At 39.2% G+C, this 17,888-nt stretch overlaps 1 protein-coding gene across 1 annotated transcript in view; it reads right to left on the reverse strand.

The window, feature by feature from the left end:
• The window catches only part of csmd3b (CUB and Sushi multiple domains 3b), a 200,708-nt gene that overhangs the window by 126,802 nt on the left and 56,018 nt on the right, over positions 1 to 17,888 (reverse strand). The window contains exon 12 of the mRNA XM_055633467.1: positions 1,780 to 1,953. Within this exon, the coding sequence (XP_055489442.1) occupies positions 1,780 to 1,953 (174 nt within the window). The remainder of the gene's footprint in view (positions 1 to 1,779; positions 1,954 to 17,888) is intronic.

Below are 17,888 nucleotides of genomic sequence, written 5' to 3' on the forward strand. Positions count from 1 at the left end.
TCTTGTATCACCACATCACTGGTCTGTGTGAAAATAACCACCAGCGTAAGATCTATTGTAATCGAGGTCGCAAAAACATAGGGGATAGTACTACAGCGACACGAAAAAAATGTAAGCTATGGCAAAAAAATGAAAAACAAAAAACGTTTAAGTGAGACAGGGGATAATGCAGTACTTTTATTGCATTTGATTTGCATTTAAATAATGTGGGAAGGAGTTTTACATTCCATGACTTATACTTACCATGTACACCAAACCCTGGTCATTAGTGGGTGTGCCGCATGGCAGTCGGTGACATTGCCAGCCGGACAGTGTGCACTGTGTTCACATTTGCTACTGTAGGCAAGGTTCGCGTAAGTATATGCTCCATAAAACGATCAAATGCATTCTGCATGGAAAAGCTCCTGGTTTTTACTTTATCTGTTTGTACTGCGCCCCCCCTTCCTCAGGAGTGAATCATGATGAGTACATCTTTTCAGAGCTGGTAATGTCCTGAGATATCAGGTGATGCACGTTACACTATAATCGCTCGACCTCACGATGGATATTTGTCTTAATGGAAACTGACATTTTTATCGAGCTTTGCTCAGTTGTGAAGAAAGCCCACCTCAGAGATTTGACCAAAACAGGACAGCAGTAACACCTATATGAGGTTTATGTATTGAATGGCCTGTTTCTCTGGTAATAGCAAGCCAAAGATGAGACAGGGAGAGTATCTGGCACAGGCTTCAAGAGGGGAACACAACAGCTAATTATGGTTGCACAGGAATTTAGTTTTTGATGGTTTCCATTAAATTAACTGTTTTTGGTATTTCTGATTGGAACAGGCCAGCTCCAGCTGTCAACAATTGTGAGCAATGTTGGGCACCATATCTAAGGAAGGATGTGCTGGCTCTGGAGAGGGTCCAGAGGAGGTTTACCAGGAATTATCCCAGGAATGAGTAGGTTAACCTAAGATGAGCGTTTAACGGCACTGGGCCTGTACTTGCTGGAGTTTACAAGAATGAGCAGGGAACTCATTGAAACATACAGAATAGTAAAAGACTCAGCTAGAGTGGATGTGGAGAGAATGTTTCCACTAGTGGGAGAGTCTAGGACTAGTGGTCATAGCCTCAGAATTAAAGGACATTATTTTAGGAAGGATATGAGGAGAAATGTCTTTAGTCAGAAGGTGGTGAATCTGTAGAATTCTTTGCCACAGAATGCTGTGGAGGCTGTCAGTGGATGTTTTAATGGCAGAGATAGATAGATTCTTGATTAGTATGGGTGTCAGAGGTTATGGGGAGAAGGCAGGAGAATGAGGTTAGGAGGGAGAGATATATCGGCCTTAATAGAATGGCAGAGTAGACTTGATGGGCCGAATGGACTAATTCTACTCCTATTCCTTAGGACCTTATAACAATGTATTTTTCTGAAAGGTAGTCACAGGATTTTAAGCCCCAGTCAGCATTTACTGGTAATCAATGGAGACAATTCAGTACAAAACAAAAATGACCCCCAAAGTTTTTTGGTGGTCTGAACTCGTGCACAGATTTTCAGTGGACATCATGGGGCTAAGTATGTTAGGGTTAATTCTGACTTTTTGTCCAAAGAATAAACACAGTTTAAATTTAACAGGGTCAACTTAATCAGATTATAGATCAATATTACATCTCAATTTATTCTAATGACAAAACGTAATTGCCCTGAAAGTAATTGAAGATGAAACGCATTATTTTATGATTAGAATTACAATAAATGAGTGAAAGCAGTACACTGTGTACTCATTCTTTGTTGTACCTATACAGCGAGGTTGAGACCCACTCCACGTCCCATCAGTCTGGCAGATCCTCGTGCTTGAGCCCACTAAGGCCAAAGGGGTGTTGCAGTTAAATGAAACTTCTGACTGGTAGATGAAGCTCTTTCCCTCTCTCCGTCCTCGTGCCGGCACCCCAGGGTCTCCACAAAACTTGGCTGTGAAAAGCACAAGGAGTAATAGTAGTTGTAAGTTAATTTTATTGTGAGCTGCAGCATTTGGTTGTTGCAATTTTGTCAGAGGGCAGCAGCAAAATGGATACTATCAATTGAACTGTTGAGGCGGTCTAAATTCAAATATCATCAAGGTGTACATAGAAACATGGAAACATAGAAAATAGGTGCAGGAGTAGGCCATTCGGCCCTTTGAGCCTGCACCGCCATTCAATATGATCATGGCTGATCATCCAACTCAGTATCCTGTACCTGCCTTCTCTCCATACCCCCTGATCCTTTTAGCCACAAGGTCCACATCTAACTCCCTCTTAAATATAGCCAATTAACTGGCCTCAACTACCTTCTGCGGCAGAGAATTCCAGAGATTCACCACTCTCTGTGTGAAAAAAGTTTTCCTCATCTCGGTCCTAAAAGATTTCCCCCTTATCCTTAAACTGTGACCCCTGGTTCTGGACTTCCCCAACATCGGGAACAATCGTCCTGCATTTAACCTGTCCAACCCCTTAAGAATTTAGTAAGTTTCTATAAGATCCCCCCTCAACCTTCTAAATTCTAGCGAGTACAAACCGAGTCAATCCAATCTTTCTTCATATGAAAGTCCTGACATCCCTGGAATCAGTCTGGTGAACCTTCTCTGTACTCCCTCTAGGGCAAGAATGTCTTTCCTCAGATTAGGAGACCAAAACTGTACGCAATACTCCAGGTGTGGTCTCAGCAAGACCCTGTACAACTGCAGTAGAACCTCCTATACTCAAATCCTTTGCTATGAATGCTAACATACCATTCGCCTTCTTCACTGCCTGCTGCACCTGCATGCCTACTTTTAATGACTGGTGTACCATGACACCCAGGTCTCGTTGCATCTCCCCTTTCCTAATCGGCCACCATTCAGATAATAATCTACTTTCCTAATTTTGCCACCAAAGTAGATAACCTCACATTTATCCACATTATACTGCATTTTAGCTAAATTTACTGAATATGATTTGGAGTCAACAACTTGCAATTGGTTTTCTGGTTATCAATAAGTTGATCATAATCAGTAATGGTCATGTAATGTATTATTATGGCGCTGCATGACTTGCATATTATGATAGTAATGCGTGAGGGTTTCTTGCTAAGCTGCAGACAAAATAACAACAGTTAAGAATGGTTGTGCCAAAGTTAAGGGCTTGTCTCACTTGGGCGTAAATGATGTAGCATAAATTACGCGCAAATAATGCCCAAGTGGGACAGGCCCTTTAACCAGCGTATTCTGTGACTGAAGATGTAGTGAGAACAGCAATCACCAGAATTTTCTGGTTGACTTTTACCAATCTGTGTCTTTGTAGCTGAGGTCTTTGTTCCTCCACTTTGTTTGATTTATGGGGGCATTAATTTCCAAATAAAACTATTACTTTAAATATAGGCCTCCAACTTACATAATTGATAATGCACTATCAGTCCATCCCAAAGGGAAATGGGTTTATGATGAGATTCATCCTTGAATATAGTAAATGGTTATGGGAGATCTAGAAAGATTCACAATCCTCTTTTTCTTTCTGAATGTCTATCTCATTAGATCATAAGTGACAGGAATGGAATTAGGCCATTCGACCCATCAAGTCGACTCTGCTATTCAATCATGGCTGATCTATCTCTCTCTCTCTCTCCTAACCCCAATCTGCTGCCTTCTCCCCATAACCCTTGACACCCGTACTAATTAAATCTCATTCTTCGTCATTAATTCTTCAACTTGTTTTAAATCCAATAATCTTGTTTCCCTCTCATGGTTAGGCTTTGTCATCTTGTTGAGTCAGAAAATGTCCGTTATTCACTGAGTTCCCTGATCGTCCATAGCCCCTCGATTCAGACACATTTTTAACATTCATTTAACCGAACTGATGAAATGTTCATTTCAAGATACTGCATGTTTTTCTGGTCAATTTCTTCATCTTTTGTAAATATATAACTTTCCTTCCCAGTCCTTGTTTAATAGATAGCATCTTGTCTGAAAAACACAGTGGTAGCAGAACATAATACAAGCAACCAGCTTTCTCAATCACCTCCACACCACCTCTTACAAGATAATGCTTCTCTTCTTTCTAGCTGACCAGTATTACACATGATAGTGAAATAATTAGAACTGTAATATACTAATATCTAATTATTTTCTATTTTTTGACGTACGCATTATAAAAGTACCCTCAGACTCCAATTGCTTTGGCATTTGACTCGCTGGTTTCTTAATCCTGTGCTCCATTTAAACTCAACCCCACACAGTTTCCTGTACTGCCGATTAATTCACCAGATTTAGTTTCCTGTTCACCCCTTAAATTCTCCAGGTTCTCATTTCTTTTACTTCCTCTAAACTCTCTGAAGCTCTGTTCCTTGTAGACACAATCAACCTACTAGGTCCACTGGAAAATGTTATACAATGAAACACATTTTCAAGAAACGAGAAATAAAAGTGAGCTGAGTTTTTAATAGTAGTTATATATATTTTTTTTAATTGTTTTTTTTTTTTAAGTAAGTACAATCATATATCACCAAAGTGCCCAATATATATTTTCATAATACATTTTATGTACAACTTCTTATTTTTTTTTGTTATAATAAAGAAAGATGAGAATAAGAAAAATAAATTAGATAGTAAAGGATAGAAAGACATGAGATATATAGTGTGTGAAGAAAAAGAAAAAAGAAGTAAGGAGATCATTGTTTATAATCTTGACCATCCCTCATCCAGTCCTGAAACAGTTAGCTTTTACAATTGTGTTGAACCATATGATTCCAAATAGACGACAAATGGAGACCAACTCGTTATGAATTGGTCCGATTTATCCATTAGGAGGAATCGCATTTCCTCAAGATGTGCGGTGTCCAACATGCTTGCGTTGGTATTGATGTATTTTTCCAAAATTTAAGTATTAATTTTTTTGCTATTATTAAACCATAATTTAAAAATAAATGTTGAGATGTGTTCAATTTATTCCCATCTTCCATTACTCCAAATATAATCATTTCAGTATTAGGTTCCATTGTTATCTTGAATTATTTTGTAAATATTTCAAAGTTATCACTCCATATATATCCCCCATCACAAATGGGGGATATATTTGGATATAATTTGTTCAATCTTGTTTTTGAATAATATAATCTATGTAAAATTTTTAATTGAATTAGATTATGTCTTACATTAATCGAACATTTGTGAATATATATCAAGTACTTTTCCCATTTAACCTTCGTAATTTTTATCATTAGATCCTGTTCCCACTCTTCTCTAAGTACCTCTGTCGATGGTAGGTTTATATTTAAAATACTATTATATAAATATGATATTAATTTTTGTGACAGCTTTAATATTCATTGCTTCTTCCAAAAATTCAGGAGTTATTTTTTGATGTCCTTGTATATATTTGTTCATGAAATCGCAAATCTAAAGATATTTAAAATATTGGTTGTTTTTCAGTTTAAATTTTTATTGTAATTGTTGGTATGATAGTAGGTTTCCCATTTCGTACATATCCCCGATCCTTCTAATTCCGAGACTCTCCCATTGGTTATATGTTTTATCAATAAGAGATGGTTTAAATAAAGGGTTATTCGCAATTGGCATTAACAATGATAAATTTCTTAATTTTAAAGATAATTTTATTTGTTTCCAAATTCAAATTGTACCATATATGATTGGGTTCCTCTTATATATTGTGTTGTTCAGTTTTTTTGGGGAGAAGAGGATCGTTCCTATATTACAAGGACGACAATCCTCTTTCTCCATTTTTATCCATTCTGTCTGTTGGGTTGAACTATCCAGACAATAAATTATATTCTTAATATGCACTGCCCAGTAATAATACATAAAATTTGGGAGTGAAAGTCCCCCGACCTCTTTTGGTTTACATAAGTGTTTTTTTTTGTAATTCTATGCGATCTATAGTCCCAAATAAAATTAGTAATATTAGAGTCTAATCTTTTTTTTAAGTATTTTGGTATATATACCAGTATAAACTGAAATAGGTATAGTAATTGTGGTAGGAAGATCATTTTTATTGCATTTATTCTACCTAATAATGATAAAGGAAGTGTTTTCCAAAATTTAATCAGCGTATTAAGTTTATTTAATAAAGGTATAAAATTAGTGTTGAATAATGCTTTATATTTTCTAGTAATCTGAATACCCAAGTATTTAACATTTTCTGTTGAAATTTTAAAGGGGAACTTCAGTAAGTGTGTAGGTTCTTGAGGTTTTAATGTCATGATTTCACTTTTATTCCAGTTTATTCTATATCCAGAAAAAGACCCGAATTCCTCTATTAAATTTAATAAATTTGGTATGCTCGTTTGTGACTTTGTAATATATAAAAGTTTATCGTCTGCATATAATGACATTTTATTCTTTGAGTCCCTAGTATTATAGCCCTGAATATTCAGATGAATTCTTTTACTTTCAGCCAGAGGTTCTATCATAAGGGCAAATACCAGGGGTGATAACGCACATCCCTGCCTATTACCCCTTGATAATTGAAAATGTTGAGATAACATGTTGTTAGTTAAAATTCTTGACATCGGTTTATCATACAATAATTTTACCCATGTTATAAAATTCTCTCCCATATTAAATGTTTGCAGTACTTTGTATAAGTATTGCCACTCTACCTGATAAAATGCTTTCTCTGTGTCCAAAGAAATAATTGATATATCTTCTTCCTCTACTTTATGTGAGTACATTATATTAAACAGGCGTCTCAAATTATTAAATGAATATCTTTTGGGTATAAACCCCGTTTGAACAGGGTTTATCAATTTACTAATATATTTGCTTAATCTTCTTGCTAAAGTCTTTGCTAAGATTTTCTGGTCTGTATTTAAAAGTGATATAGCTCTGTATGAGCCCGGATCTTATAAATCTTTACTTTTTTTGGAATAAGCGTAATAGTTGATTCTGCTAGTGTTTCAGGTAGTTTGTTTTCTTTAAAAGCATGAGAGTATAAATTAAATAAATAAGGGGTCGTTATCTCATGGAATTTTTTATAAAATCTTTACTAAAACCATCTCGTCCCGGTGTCTTACCATTTTTCAATGATTTTATTGTTTCACCTATTTCTTTGATTGTAATTTGAGCTGCAAGTTGCTCTTGTTCCAAAAGGTCCAGTTTTGGAAGATTACAGTTATCTAAATTTTTTTAAATTTTACTATCTTCTATTTTAGTTTTAGATGTGTATAAATTTTGGTAACATTGAGCAAATCTATTATTAATATCTTTAGGTTGTATTAGTAATTCACTTATCTCCGATTTAATTTTAGTTATAGTATTTTCCTTTACTTGTTTTTTCAATTGGCGAGCTAAAAGCTTATGTGGTTTGTCGACTAACTCAAAATGTTCTTGTTTTGTAATTTGGAATAATCTTATTACTCTTGCCGATAAAATTTGATTAAGTTTAAATTTCAGTAATATTATCTTATTGTGTTTATCTGTCGTGGAATCTTTAGTATTATCTAACTCTGTCTGATTTCTTGTTCTAACAACATTTGTTCTGTCTTATTCTTTTTATTTTGAAAAATTTGATATGAAATTATAATTCCTCTAATAAATGCCTTAAAAGTTTCCCATAATAAAGAAGGCGAGGTACCTGGTGTATCGTTTGTATCAAAAAAAAGTTTCATTTGTTGTTTTAAATATCGATAGCATTGCAAGTCATTTACAATATGTGTATTAAACCTCCAAAAAGATGTTTTACCCGGCATTCCCTCAAATTTTACTGAAAATGTCAACGGAGAGTGGAGATACTACTAATGTGGTATGTTGGATTGATTGTATATGGCATTAATTTCATATCCACTAAAAAATAATCAATTCTTGAATAAGTTTTATGAACGAGTATTCCCTTCCAAGTGGATTAGCAGATCTCATACATCTTTATATTAGTATTTTTTATATATGTATTTAGAAGTTCACTAGTCTTAGATTTTAAATTACTCCTCCTTTATTTTGCTGATTTATCTAGATATGAATCTAAAACACAGTAGTAGTTATATAACCAATAGTCTGGAAAAACTTCAAATCCAACACCACAAAAATCCAGATTATTGGAATTGCGGGATAATCAGTGTTTTACTCTGTGGAGTCACTGATTGTTGCATTGGTTAGGTACATTCAAAATTGATACTATCAAAAGTGTTTTATAGCTTATTGCACACACACACTTAATTTTCTCTGCTTGTAGATTTCATTTTTCTGTATTCATTTGGAAATAATAATAATGTTCTAATCTTTATATGTTTTGTCCACTTTGTTCTGTTATTATAGAACTTCTTAGATTATTTTAGCCTCATGCTCGAGTTGTAATATTTGCAAATTGAGCATCTAGATCTAGGCCACTGATATAAATTGGGGACAACAACAGTTCCTATTCTATTTTGAGTGTGTGTGTGTGTGTGTGTGTGTGTGTGTGTGTGTGTGTGTGTGTGTGTGTGTGTGTGTGTGTGTGTGGTGTGTGTGTGTGTGTGTGTGTGTGTGTGTGTGTGTGTGTGTGTGTGTGTGTGTGTGTGTGTGTATGTGTGTGTGTGTGTGCTTTGTCTGTGATTCACTTTTCCTCAAAAACACGACGTGCTAACGGTGATATTTTTACATATTCCCCATAGAGATTTACCTCGTGATGTCAAAAATCGCCTCATCTGAAAATTTGATTAATTATTTCTTCAGTTTTTAATTAAAATTGTTCACAAATTTGAAATATTTTTTAAATCTAACGAGCTGATGACGTCACAATGGCTCTGATCCATGCTGCCCGCTGCACATAGTTTTCAATGCCCACTGTTTTCCACGAGCAGCAAAAATTACTTAAACCCCTCCCCCCTGACTCACAGTCGTTTTGTCGCCTCCCGCTAGCAGTCGACTTGCACTTGGCCAGTCATCCGCAGTGCCCAGCCCGCCGCCCCCCCCCCCCCCCCGGGCTCTGGATTCAAGCCGCCGAACACACAGTAATTTGGTTTGGTCTTCCGAGGGCTTTAGAGGTGCCGCGAAGTCCCGAGGTCCGCTGCCCATTCGCAGTCGGCCCTGCCCACTCAGTGTCCATGCAGCCCGCGCTCGCCGAGATCAAGTCCGCCCTCTCACTCTCTCCCCCTCCTCTCCCCCTCCCCTGTCCCACACCCTCGCCCCCTCTTTCCCCCCTCTCCCCCTCCCCCCCCACCCCCACTATCCCCTCAGCCCTCCCTCCCACTCCCTCCCCCTCCACCTCCCTCCCTCCCCACCCCCCCCCCCCCCCCCCCCCCCCCCCCCCCCCCCCCACACACCCCACCCCCCCCCCCCCCCAGGCTCTGATCTGATTGTGCAATTACACAGGACACAAAGTGCTGGAGTGGATTGGCAGGTTAGGAAGCATTTCTGGAGAGCATAGATAGGTGATGCTTCAGATTCACCAGCACCTGATCACTTAGCGCATCTAACCCAACCACGCAAGAGGCTGAGAACCCCAGCACCACCAGGAAATGATGCGTCAATGTTTTATGTGCGATGCTCCGGTAATCCCTGGGAAACGTCTTCTCATTTTGCACTGTACAACTGTTGCTTTGCAAGATGACAATGAAGATTGAAGGTCTGAAGAAGGGTTTTGGCCCAAAACGTCACCTATTTCCTTCGCTCCATAGATGCGGCTGCACCCGCTGAGTTTCTCCAGCATTTTTGTGTACCATAAAGATTGATTGATTGATTGATTGATTGAACTTTTACCTCCTCCATGGTCTATCTTAGACCAGGGGCACTGAAGCTGGTGCCGACCAATAAAACCACCCCAGCCACTTCCAGGCCGGCCCTACCGACCTTTTCCGCCAGGCAGGGCTGTTGTCACCAGCTTGCACCGCTTTTCCGGCCCCTTGCAGGCCAACACTATCGACCCGCACTGCATCCCTATCCATCACCAGGCTAGTCCTACCAATTTTCACCACCAGGCCGGGCTGCCAACACCACCTCAACCTGCACTGCCACCCCACAGCTACATCCAGGCCGCACCTACAATCTTCACTCATCTGCCGATGCTGCCACCCCAGCCACTTCTGAGATGACCCTACCAACCTTCACCACCAGGCTGGGCTGCCATCGCCACCTCAGCCCACACTGCCACCCCAGCCACTTCTGGGCTGTACCTACCAACCTTTACCACTAGGTGAGGTTGCCAATGCCAGCCCACACCGTCTCCCTGGTTGCTTCCAGACTAGGCCTACTGCTGCCACCACCAGCCCACACAGCTTCCTCAGCTGCACCTGCTGCCACCACCACCGACCCATACCTGCACTCCAGCCACTCGCAGCCTATGATCAATGACCGCTGATCCTCACCTCTCCCACGGCCACCAGCAAGCCGGAACTATCAACTCACCTGGACTTAAGGCCCAGTTCCAGAACGAGAAACTGAAGAAGGGTCTCAACCCAAAATATCAACTGTCCATGTTGTTCTTCACAGATGCTGCCTGAGCTGCTGAGTTATTGCAGCACCTTGTGTCCTGTTGTGGGCTCTCTAGCATGTTTCCACTACTCTATTACTTGGTAATCTCTTACTCAGTTATAGCATACAATTGACAAAATATGCATTGCATATTAAATATCATAAAGTACATATAAAATCTTAGTATATCACTTATAAAAGCATCATAAATTATATATTTTTTAAAACACAATATATGTTAAAAATCCAGATTAAAAGAATGATCAATGTCCTACAACGAGACAATGATACCAGTGTCTCCACAACTGGGATTCATAGTGTGTAGTGGTAACCATTATGTTTGACAAGACCACGATAATTAAATTTTTAGAGTCATTTATCCTGCAAATGAATTTATACATGTGATGTCTTAGGATAGCTTCTAAAGTACCGACTCCTGCAGGCACAAACATATTACTAGCACTACACCATCTAGGTTTCCTTAGCAGTGTTCTCATGGCATCATTATATGCCACCTTTAGTCTCTGTAAACTTGTCTTTCCATAGTTTGACCACAGGTGCGCAGTGTAGAGGGGTGTGCAGTATGCTCTAAATAGCGACATCTTCACCACATCTGCACACGCACCAAATTTACGCAAGAGAATATTCGCCTGTACATACAGCATGCGTCGTTGCCTATAAATATCTTTCATCATCTGTCATTTGTTCTGTAATAATATGCCCTAGATATTTTACCTTATTACAGACACTAAGATTATTGTCAGACAATTTAAAATCAGGAAATTTTAGACATTTATTCTCTTTGGTTCTACAGATCATAACAGCACTCTTACTAGCATTAGATTTAATGTCATGTTCCACACCATACACAGAACATATAGTAAGGAGCTGCTGGAGACCAGCGCTAGATGGACTAAAGACCAACAGATAATCTGCATACATAATATGGTTCACTAAAATATTACCAATCACGCACCCAGTGTTACAGGCTTTCAATTGTTTAGACAGATCATCAATATATAGATTAAAAAGGACTGGGGACAAAATTCCCCCTCGTCTAACACCATTGCTAACCCCAAATGGGGCTGAGACCCTATTGCCCCATTTTATTTGCATAGTCTGGTGGGCATACCAGTAGGCCAGAATTCTAAAAATGTATTTAGGCACCCCTCTTTGACTCATTTTACCAAACAGCTTTCTGTGATTAACACGGTCAAAGGGTTTGGAAGCATCAATAAAGCACATAAGGATTGAAGAGTTGTTGCCTCTATATTTGTTTACAATCTCCTTTAGGGCATATATGCATAAGTCAGTGTCTTGTTTAGCTTTAAAGCCAAACTGGTTATCTGTGGAGTTAACAAACTCATTTATTCTATCCAGCAGAATTCTTTCCAAAACATTTGACAATATGCTGGCTAAAGCTATGGGCCTGTAATTATTTAGGCTGCCTACTTTACCAGCTTTGACCTTAATGACCGGCACTAACAGGACAGACAACATTGAGTCTGGTAACAAGCCATGAATCATAAAACCAGTAAAACAAATAGCAAGGAGAGGAGCTATCCTCATACTCGCATACTTGAGATGTTCAGCAGAAATATGATCCAAGCCACTTGCTTTGTTGTTGGACAGCTTATTCATGGCATGATACACCTCATGTGACACAATCACCATCGAGTCATTACTCTCAATATTGTCCACCCTATACAAGTCACCTTGGACACAGTTGAATAAAGTACTATAATGTTGTCGCCATAACTCCGCGATATTAGCTGTTCCGGAGATTCCATCTACAGTACATGGTAGAGATGTTTTGCAACTGTTAAGAGCTCTCACTTCCTTCCAAAAATCGGTAGCATTGTTACTTAGCAGCTTCTTAGCCATGGAATCAGCCCTCATAGCTTGCTCATTTTTACAGATGAAGCGAACAGCATACTTATACCTTGCATTAGTGAGCTTCTTGTGCTCAAACACAGCCCTCTGCCTGGGTCTACCTGCCATAGCCCATGATTTGGTGGCTTCACAGGCTTCAGTATGATACTCAGCTAGATACTTATTCCAGCCAGGCCTGATGTTATGTGTCTTATTTTTATGCTTGCAGTAGGGCTCACTGCCTACATATAAAGCACTTACTATATCATTATACATGGAGCAGATATCTCTCCTATGCTTCATATCTTTACAATTAACATTACTACATATGATTGCATCTTTACGTAGATGAATATTGCTTAAGGATTTATCTGTATGGGCATAATAGGCTAGGATGTCTTCCTTTGTAAGCATTGACCAGTCCAGTTTTTCTGTATTAAAGCTATTTCTATCTCTGGATACCACAGGTATGTGTTCACCATTTATTGTCATAGTAACAGGTATATGATCAGTCATTGCTGCCCCGTACAGAATGCTCACACACCCCAATGAGGCATGTGCATCAGCTGTACTAATACAGTGGTCCAGCCATGATGTGGTGTGCCAGGCAAACTAATATAAGTATAACTATCTGTAGGTAAAATCACTTTGCTTGACAATATTAAATTATTATCTTGACAGAACTGAGCCATATGATTGGCAAATAATGAGTTCCTATCTGAGATATCTGCATTCAAATCCCCAATGACATATACACTACAATAATTATTGTTTTGAATGAAAGAATAAATGAAAGCAATAAGAGTCTACTTGATGAATTTTAATTTTAGTGCAGGATTGAAGTAAGCCATTTGGTCTATTCTTTTTAAATGTTGGCACCACTCCAGTGTACCTCCTGGCGCCAAGAAGTTCACCGTTGGCAACCCATTTCCTATTTACAATTTACAAAACCTCTCCAAATTGTCCCTTTTAAAACTGAGGAGACATTTGCTTGTAATTCTATTGAGGACCTCCTACAATTCATAAAGTTGATTGTTAATTTCATTCATCCTTAATTGGTCCAATTTCCTTTTCTGTGCAGCTAAAGAAAGTAGGCATTAAAAATATTTACTATCTTGTGCTAATCCTCGATTTACAATGCAGCTTTTACAATTCCCTGACCACCACAGCTCTTCTGGCCTGTAACACTCAAAAGTGTCTTCCCATTGGGCATTAGATTGGCAGGCATGATTGTTTCCAAGAATCTTCTGATCCCTTCATTAAACCTATCACCATCTTGTTGTATTTTCCTTTTCTTTTCAACCAAAGAGAACATTCCTCTTTTCCCCGCAGAACGGGCAAAGATTGCTTATCTTCTTTCCCTGTCAATTTTAATTTTCTCGTTAATTGATTTATCTGTTTATTCTACATTTGGTTTCAACAATTTATTCGTCCGACCTGTTTGCATTTATCTTCTGCTGAAGTGTTGTTGAATAATTTCCCCATATCTATCTATTTCAGTTAATCCGCTATTCTACTTAATTTATCACTTTTAAAGTTGAAGACCTGACTCCCAGACTTTGCAATTTATTATTTTCAGAGCTCCTTAGATTTCATTATTATGTGGTCACAATCCCTCAGGCCGTTACCCTGTTATAAGTGAACCAGCATTTTGACTAAGATAAATATTATGAATTAAAGTAGCACATCTTGTGAGGTATTATTATATTTTTGAGCAAGAGCATCATCCCTGATTTTCATGTATATTGTATCCTGAAGCTATGACATTAATCTATTATTAAATGGACCTATTTGGAATTTCACCTGCACTATTTTGTCCAGCAAAAGCAAGTTTAGTTATTCATAAATAATGATGCATAATTACATATATATATATATGTGTGTGTGTGTGTGTGTGTGTGTGTGTGTGTGTGTGTGTGTGTGTGTGTGTGTGTGTGTGTGTGTGTGTGTGTGTGTGTGTGTATATACACAAGTATATGTTTATAATATATATGTGTGTGTGTGTGTGTGTATATGTACACATGTATATGTTTATAATATGTGTGTGTGTGTGTGTGTGTGTGTGTGTGTGTGTGTGTGTGTGTGTGTGTGTGTGTGTGTGTGTGTGTGTGTGTGTGTGTGTGTGTGTGTGTGTGTACATTTAAAATGAAATAGTACAGAAAGTTGGTGCTACATCCTCCAATGCCACTGTAGGTGTCACCTTTAAGAATTTACGTCTAATGATAGCACATTTTCAAACAAGTTTCCTATATAATCTATTTATATTGCAAATATATAGACCATAAATATCTTGGTGAACTAGCTAAGAAAATACCTTTTTCCAATCCCTTTAACAATAGGTGTCAGAAAATATTTGGCTGATTAGTGAATTATACCTGGAAAGGGGAACATATTTAATGTTTCAGGTCAAACAGCTCTCATCAGAACTGGTGAAGTGAGAAAGCTGGCATGTTTAAAGTTGCAGTGGGTGGGGGAGAGTGGGGTGAGACAATAAAGGGAATGTCCGTGATAGGTTGGAAACCAAGTTTGTTCAGCTTCATAATACGTAGGAAGGAACTGAAGATGTGGTTTAAACCGGAGAAAAGCACAACAAAACTGTAGTAACTCAGCGGGTCAGGCAGCATCTCTGTAGAAAAGGAATAGATGGTGTTTCGGGTCGAGACCCGAAGCAGAGTCTCAACCCAAAACACCACCGTTTCCATTTCTCTGGAGATGCTGTGTGACTTGCTGAGTTACTCCGGCTTTTTGTGTCTTTTGCCCAGCTGCATCATTGTTTTCAGTCGCATTTAGGTAATAGGTGAATGACGGCGGTTTGTGAAACAGAAGAATGTATTGGAACTATGAGATGCAGAACACAGCAGTTACTGAAAACCTATCTCTGTGACATATATACCTTGCTTTTATCTTTATCACAGGCTTCCCTTTCACCTCAGTAGACAAAGCTCTTAGCTGTCTCCCATCTCCCCAATCTGATCTCCTCATCCTCTCTCAGAACAAGGATACAATTGCCAATCCACCCCATTTCAATCAACCCCATCCCCCCCATTCCCCAACTTTCTCCCCCCACTACTACAATCTGACTGAAGAAGGATGCCAACCCAAAACTTCACCTGTACGTGTTCACCAAAGATGCTGCCTAACCCACTGAGTTGCTCCAGCATTTTGTGTCTTTTAAGGATGCACCTTCTGGTGTTCCAGCCCAACAGTTTCCACATTCCACAGATCACCCTTCATAATGCTTTTACACGTTTGAAGAGGTTCCATCAGCAAACACATCTTCAGCTTCCTTTCCATTTCAGTAATCCAACTGGGTTATCCTCTCCATGACATCATGATTTATCTTTCCATCTGCACCAATTATTTCACTTTTTGAGGCACTTTCCCCCACCACTGCAAGGGACGCAACGCCTATGCTTTCACTTATTCTCACCATCCAGGGTTCCCAAAAGTACCAAGACATTCTAGCAACTCACATGCCCTCTTTTCAATTAGGTATTTTGCATTTGGCCCTCATTACACACTCCTCTGTCCACTTGCTTGAGCTGCTGAGAATTTTCAATGAATTCTCTGGACTGGACAAGCTAGATGCAGGATAAATGTTCGCAATGTTTTGCAATGAGTGGAGGAGGGTCAGGGCTGTGAGTATTTAAATCGAGCATGGGGCTTGCTTTCACAGAGGCCCGGGAACCATTGGAGCGAGTGGAGGAGGGTCAGGGCTGTGAGTATTTAAATCGAGCGCGGGGCTTGCTTTCACAGAGGCCCGGGAACCGTTGGAGCGAGTGGAGGAGGGTCAGGGCTTTTACTGAAATCTGTAACGTTCCACACTCCATAGGGAGGGTTCTGGTGGAAGCCGCTGATTGGTGGAAGCAGACTAGAGGAAGCAGCTGATTGGGTGCAACCTCAGGTTAGCATTTCTGCTTTCTGGTTAAAAGTGCAGTGCTTTAGTAAAGGTACAGTGAGCCAAGGGTACAGTGGGCTAAAGGTACAATGCTTTAGTAAAGGTACAGTGAGCTAAGGGTACTGTGCTTTAGTAAAGGTACAGTGCTTTTTGTTTATATAATAAAGGTACAGTTTAAAGGTCAAGAGGGAGCAACTGTTGCGAGTCAGATACCTGCTGATTTCTCCCAGCAGTTTCTATTGTATTGTACTTGTATCGGATCCAGGGTAAGGCGGGAGAATGGTTGGGGCGAGGGACTCAAATAGAGAAAGCTAGTAGACAGAGGCAGGAAGCAGAAAAGGGAAGAACTCGGACACAAGAGGAGAAAGAAGAAAAAGGAAATAAACAGAGAATAAGAAGGGGGGGGTTTTCTTAAATGTGCATATTTTAATGCTAGGAGCATTGTAAGAAGGGTGGATGAGCTTAGAATCTGGATAGACACCTGGAAGTATGATGCTGTGGCGATCAGTGAAACATGGTTGCAGGAGGGCTGTGATTGGAAACTAAATATTCCAGGATTTCGTTGCTTCAGGTGTGATAGAATTGGAGGGGCAAGAGGTAGAGGTGTTGCATTGCTAGTCAGGAGAGATATTACAGCAGTGCTTTGGCAGGATAGATTGGAGGGCTCATCTAGGGAGGCTATTTGGGTGGAACTGAGAAGTGGGACAGGTGTAGCAACACTTATAGGTGTGTATTATAGACCGCCAAATGGGGATCGAGAATTGGAAGAGCAAATATGTAAGGAGAGAGCAGATATTAGTAGTAAGCACAAGGTAGTGATTGTGGGAGATTTCAACTTTCCACATATAGACTGGGAAACGCATTCTGTAAATGGGCTGGATGGTTTGGAGTTTGTAAAATGTGTGCAGGATAGTTATTTGCAGCAATACATAGAGGTACCTACTAGAGGAGGGGCAGTGCTGGACCTCTTGTTAGGAAATGAGACGTGACAAGTGGCGGAGGTATGCGTTGGGGAACACTGTGATCACAATACCATTAGTTTCAATATAATTATGGAGAGGGTCAGAACTGGACCTAGGGTTGAGATTTTTGATTGGAGAAAGGGTAACTTTGATGAGATGCGAAATGATTTAAAAGGAGTGAACCGGGACATTTTGTTTTATGGGAAGGATGTAGAAGAGAAATGGAGGACATTTAAAGGGGACATTTTAAGAGTACAGAATCTTTATGTTCCTGTTCGGTTGAAAGGAAACAGTAAAAATTGGAAAGAGCCCTAGTTTTCAAGGGAAATTGGACATCTTGTTCGGAAAAAGAGGGAGATCTACAATAATTATAGGCAGCATGAAGTAAATGAGGTGCTTGAGGAGTATAAGGATTGTAAAAAGAATCTTAAGAAATAAATTAGTAAAGCTAAAAGAATATACGAGGTTGCTTTGACAAGTAAGGTGAAAGTAAATCCAAAAGGTTTCTACAGCTATATTAATAGCAAAAGGATAACGAGGGCTAACATTGGTCCATTGGAGAGACAGAGTGGACAGCTATCTGCAGAGCCAAAAGAGATGGGGGAGATATTGAACAATGTATTTTCTTCGGTATTCACCAAGGAGAAGGATATTGAATTATGTGAGGTAAGGGAAACTAGTAGAGTAGCTATGGATACTATGAGGTTCAAAGAAGAGGAAGTACTGACACTTTTGAAAAATATAAAAGTGGATAAGTCTC

Source organism: Leucoraja erinacea, chromosome 4, assembly GCF_028641065.1.
Source record: "Leucoraja erinacea ecotype New England chromosome 4, Leri_hhj_1, whole genome shotgun sequence".
NCBI lineage: Eukaryota > Metazoa > Chordata > Chondrichthyes > Rajiformes > Rajidae > Leucoraja > Leucoraja erinaceus.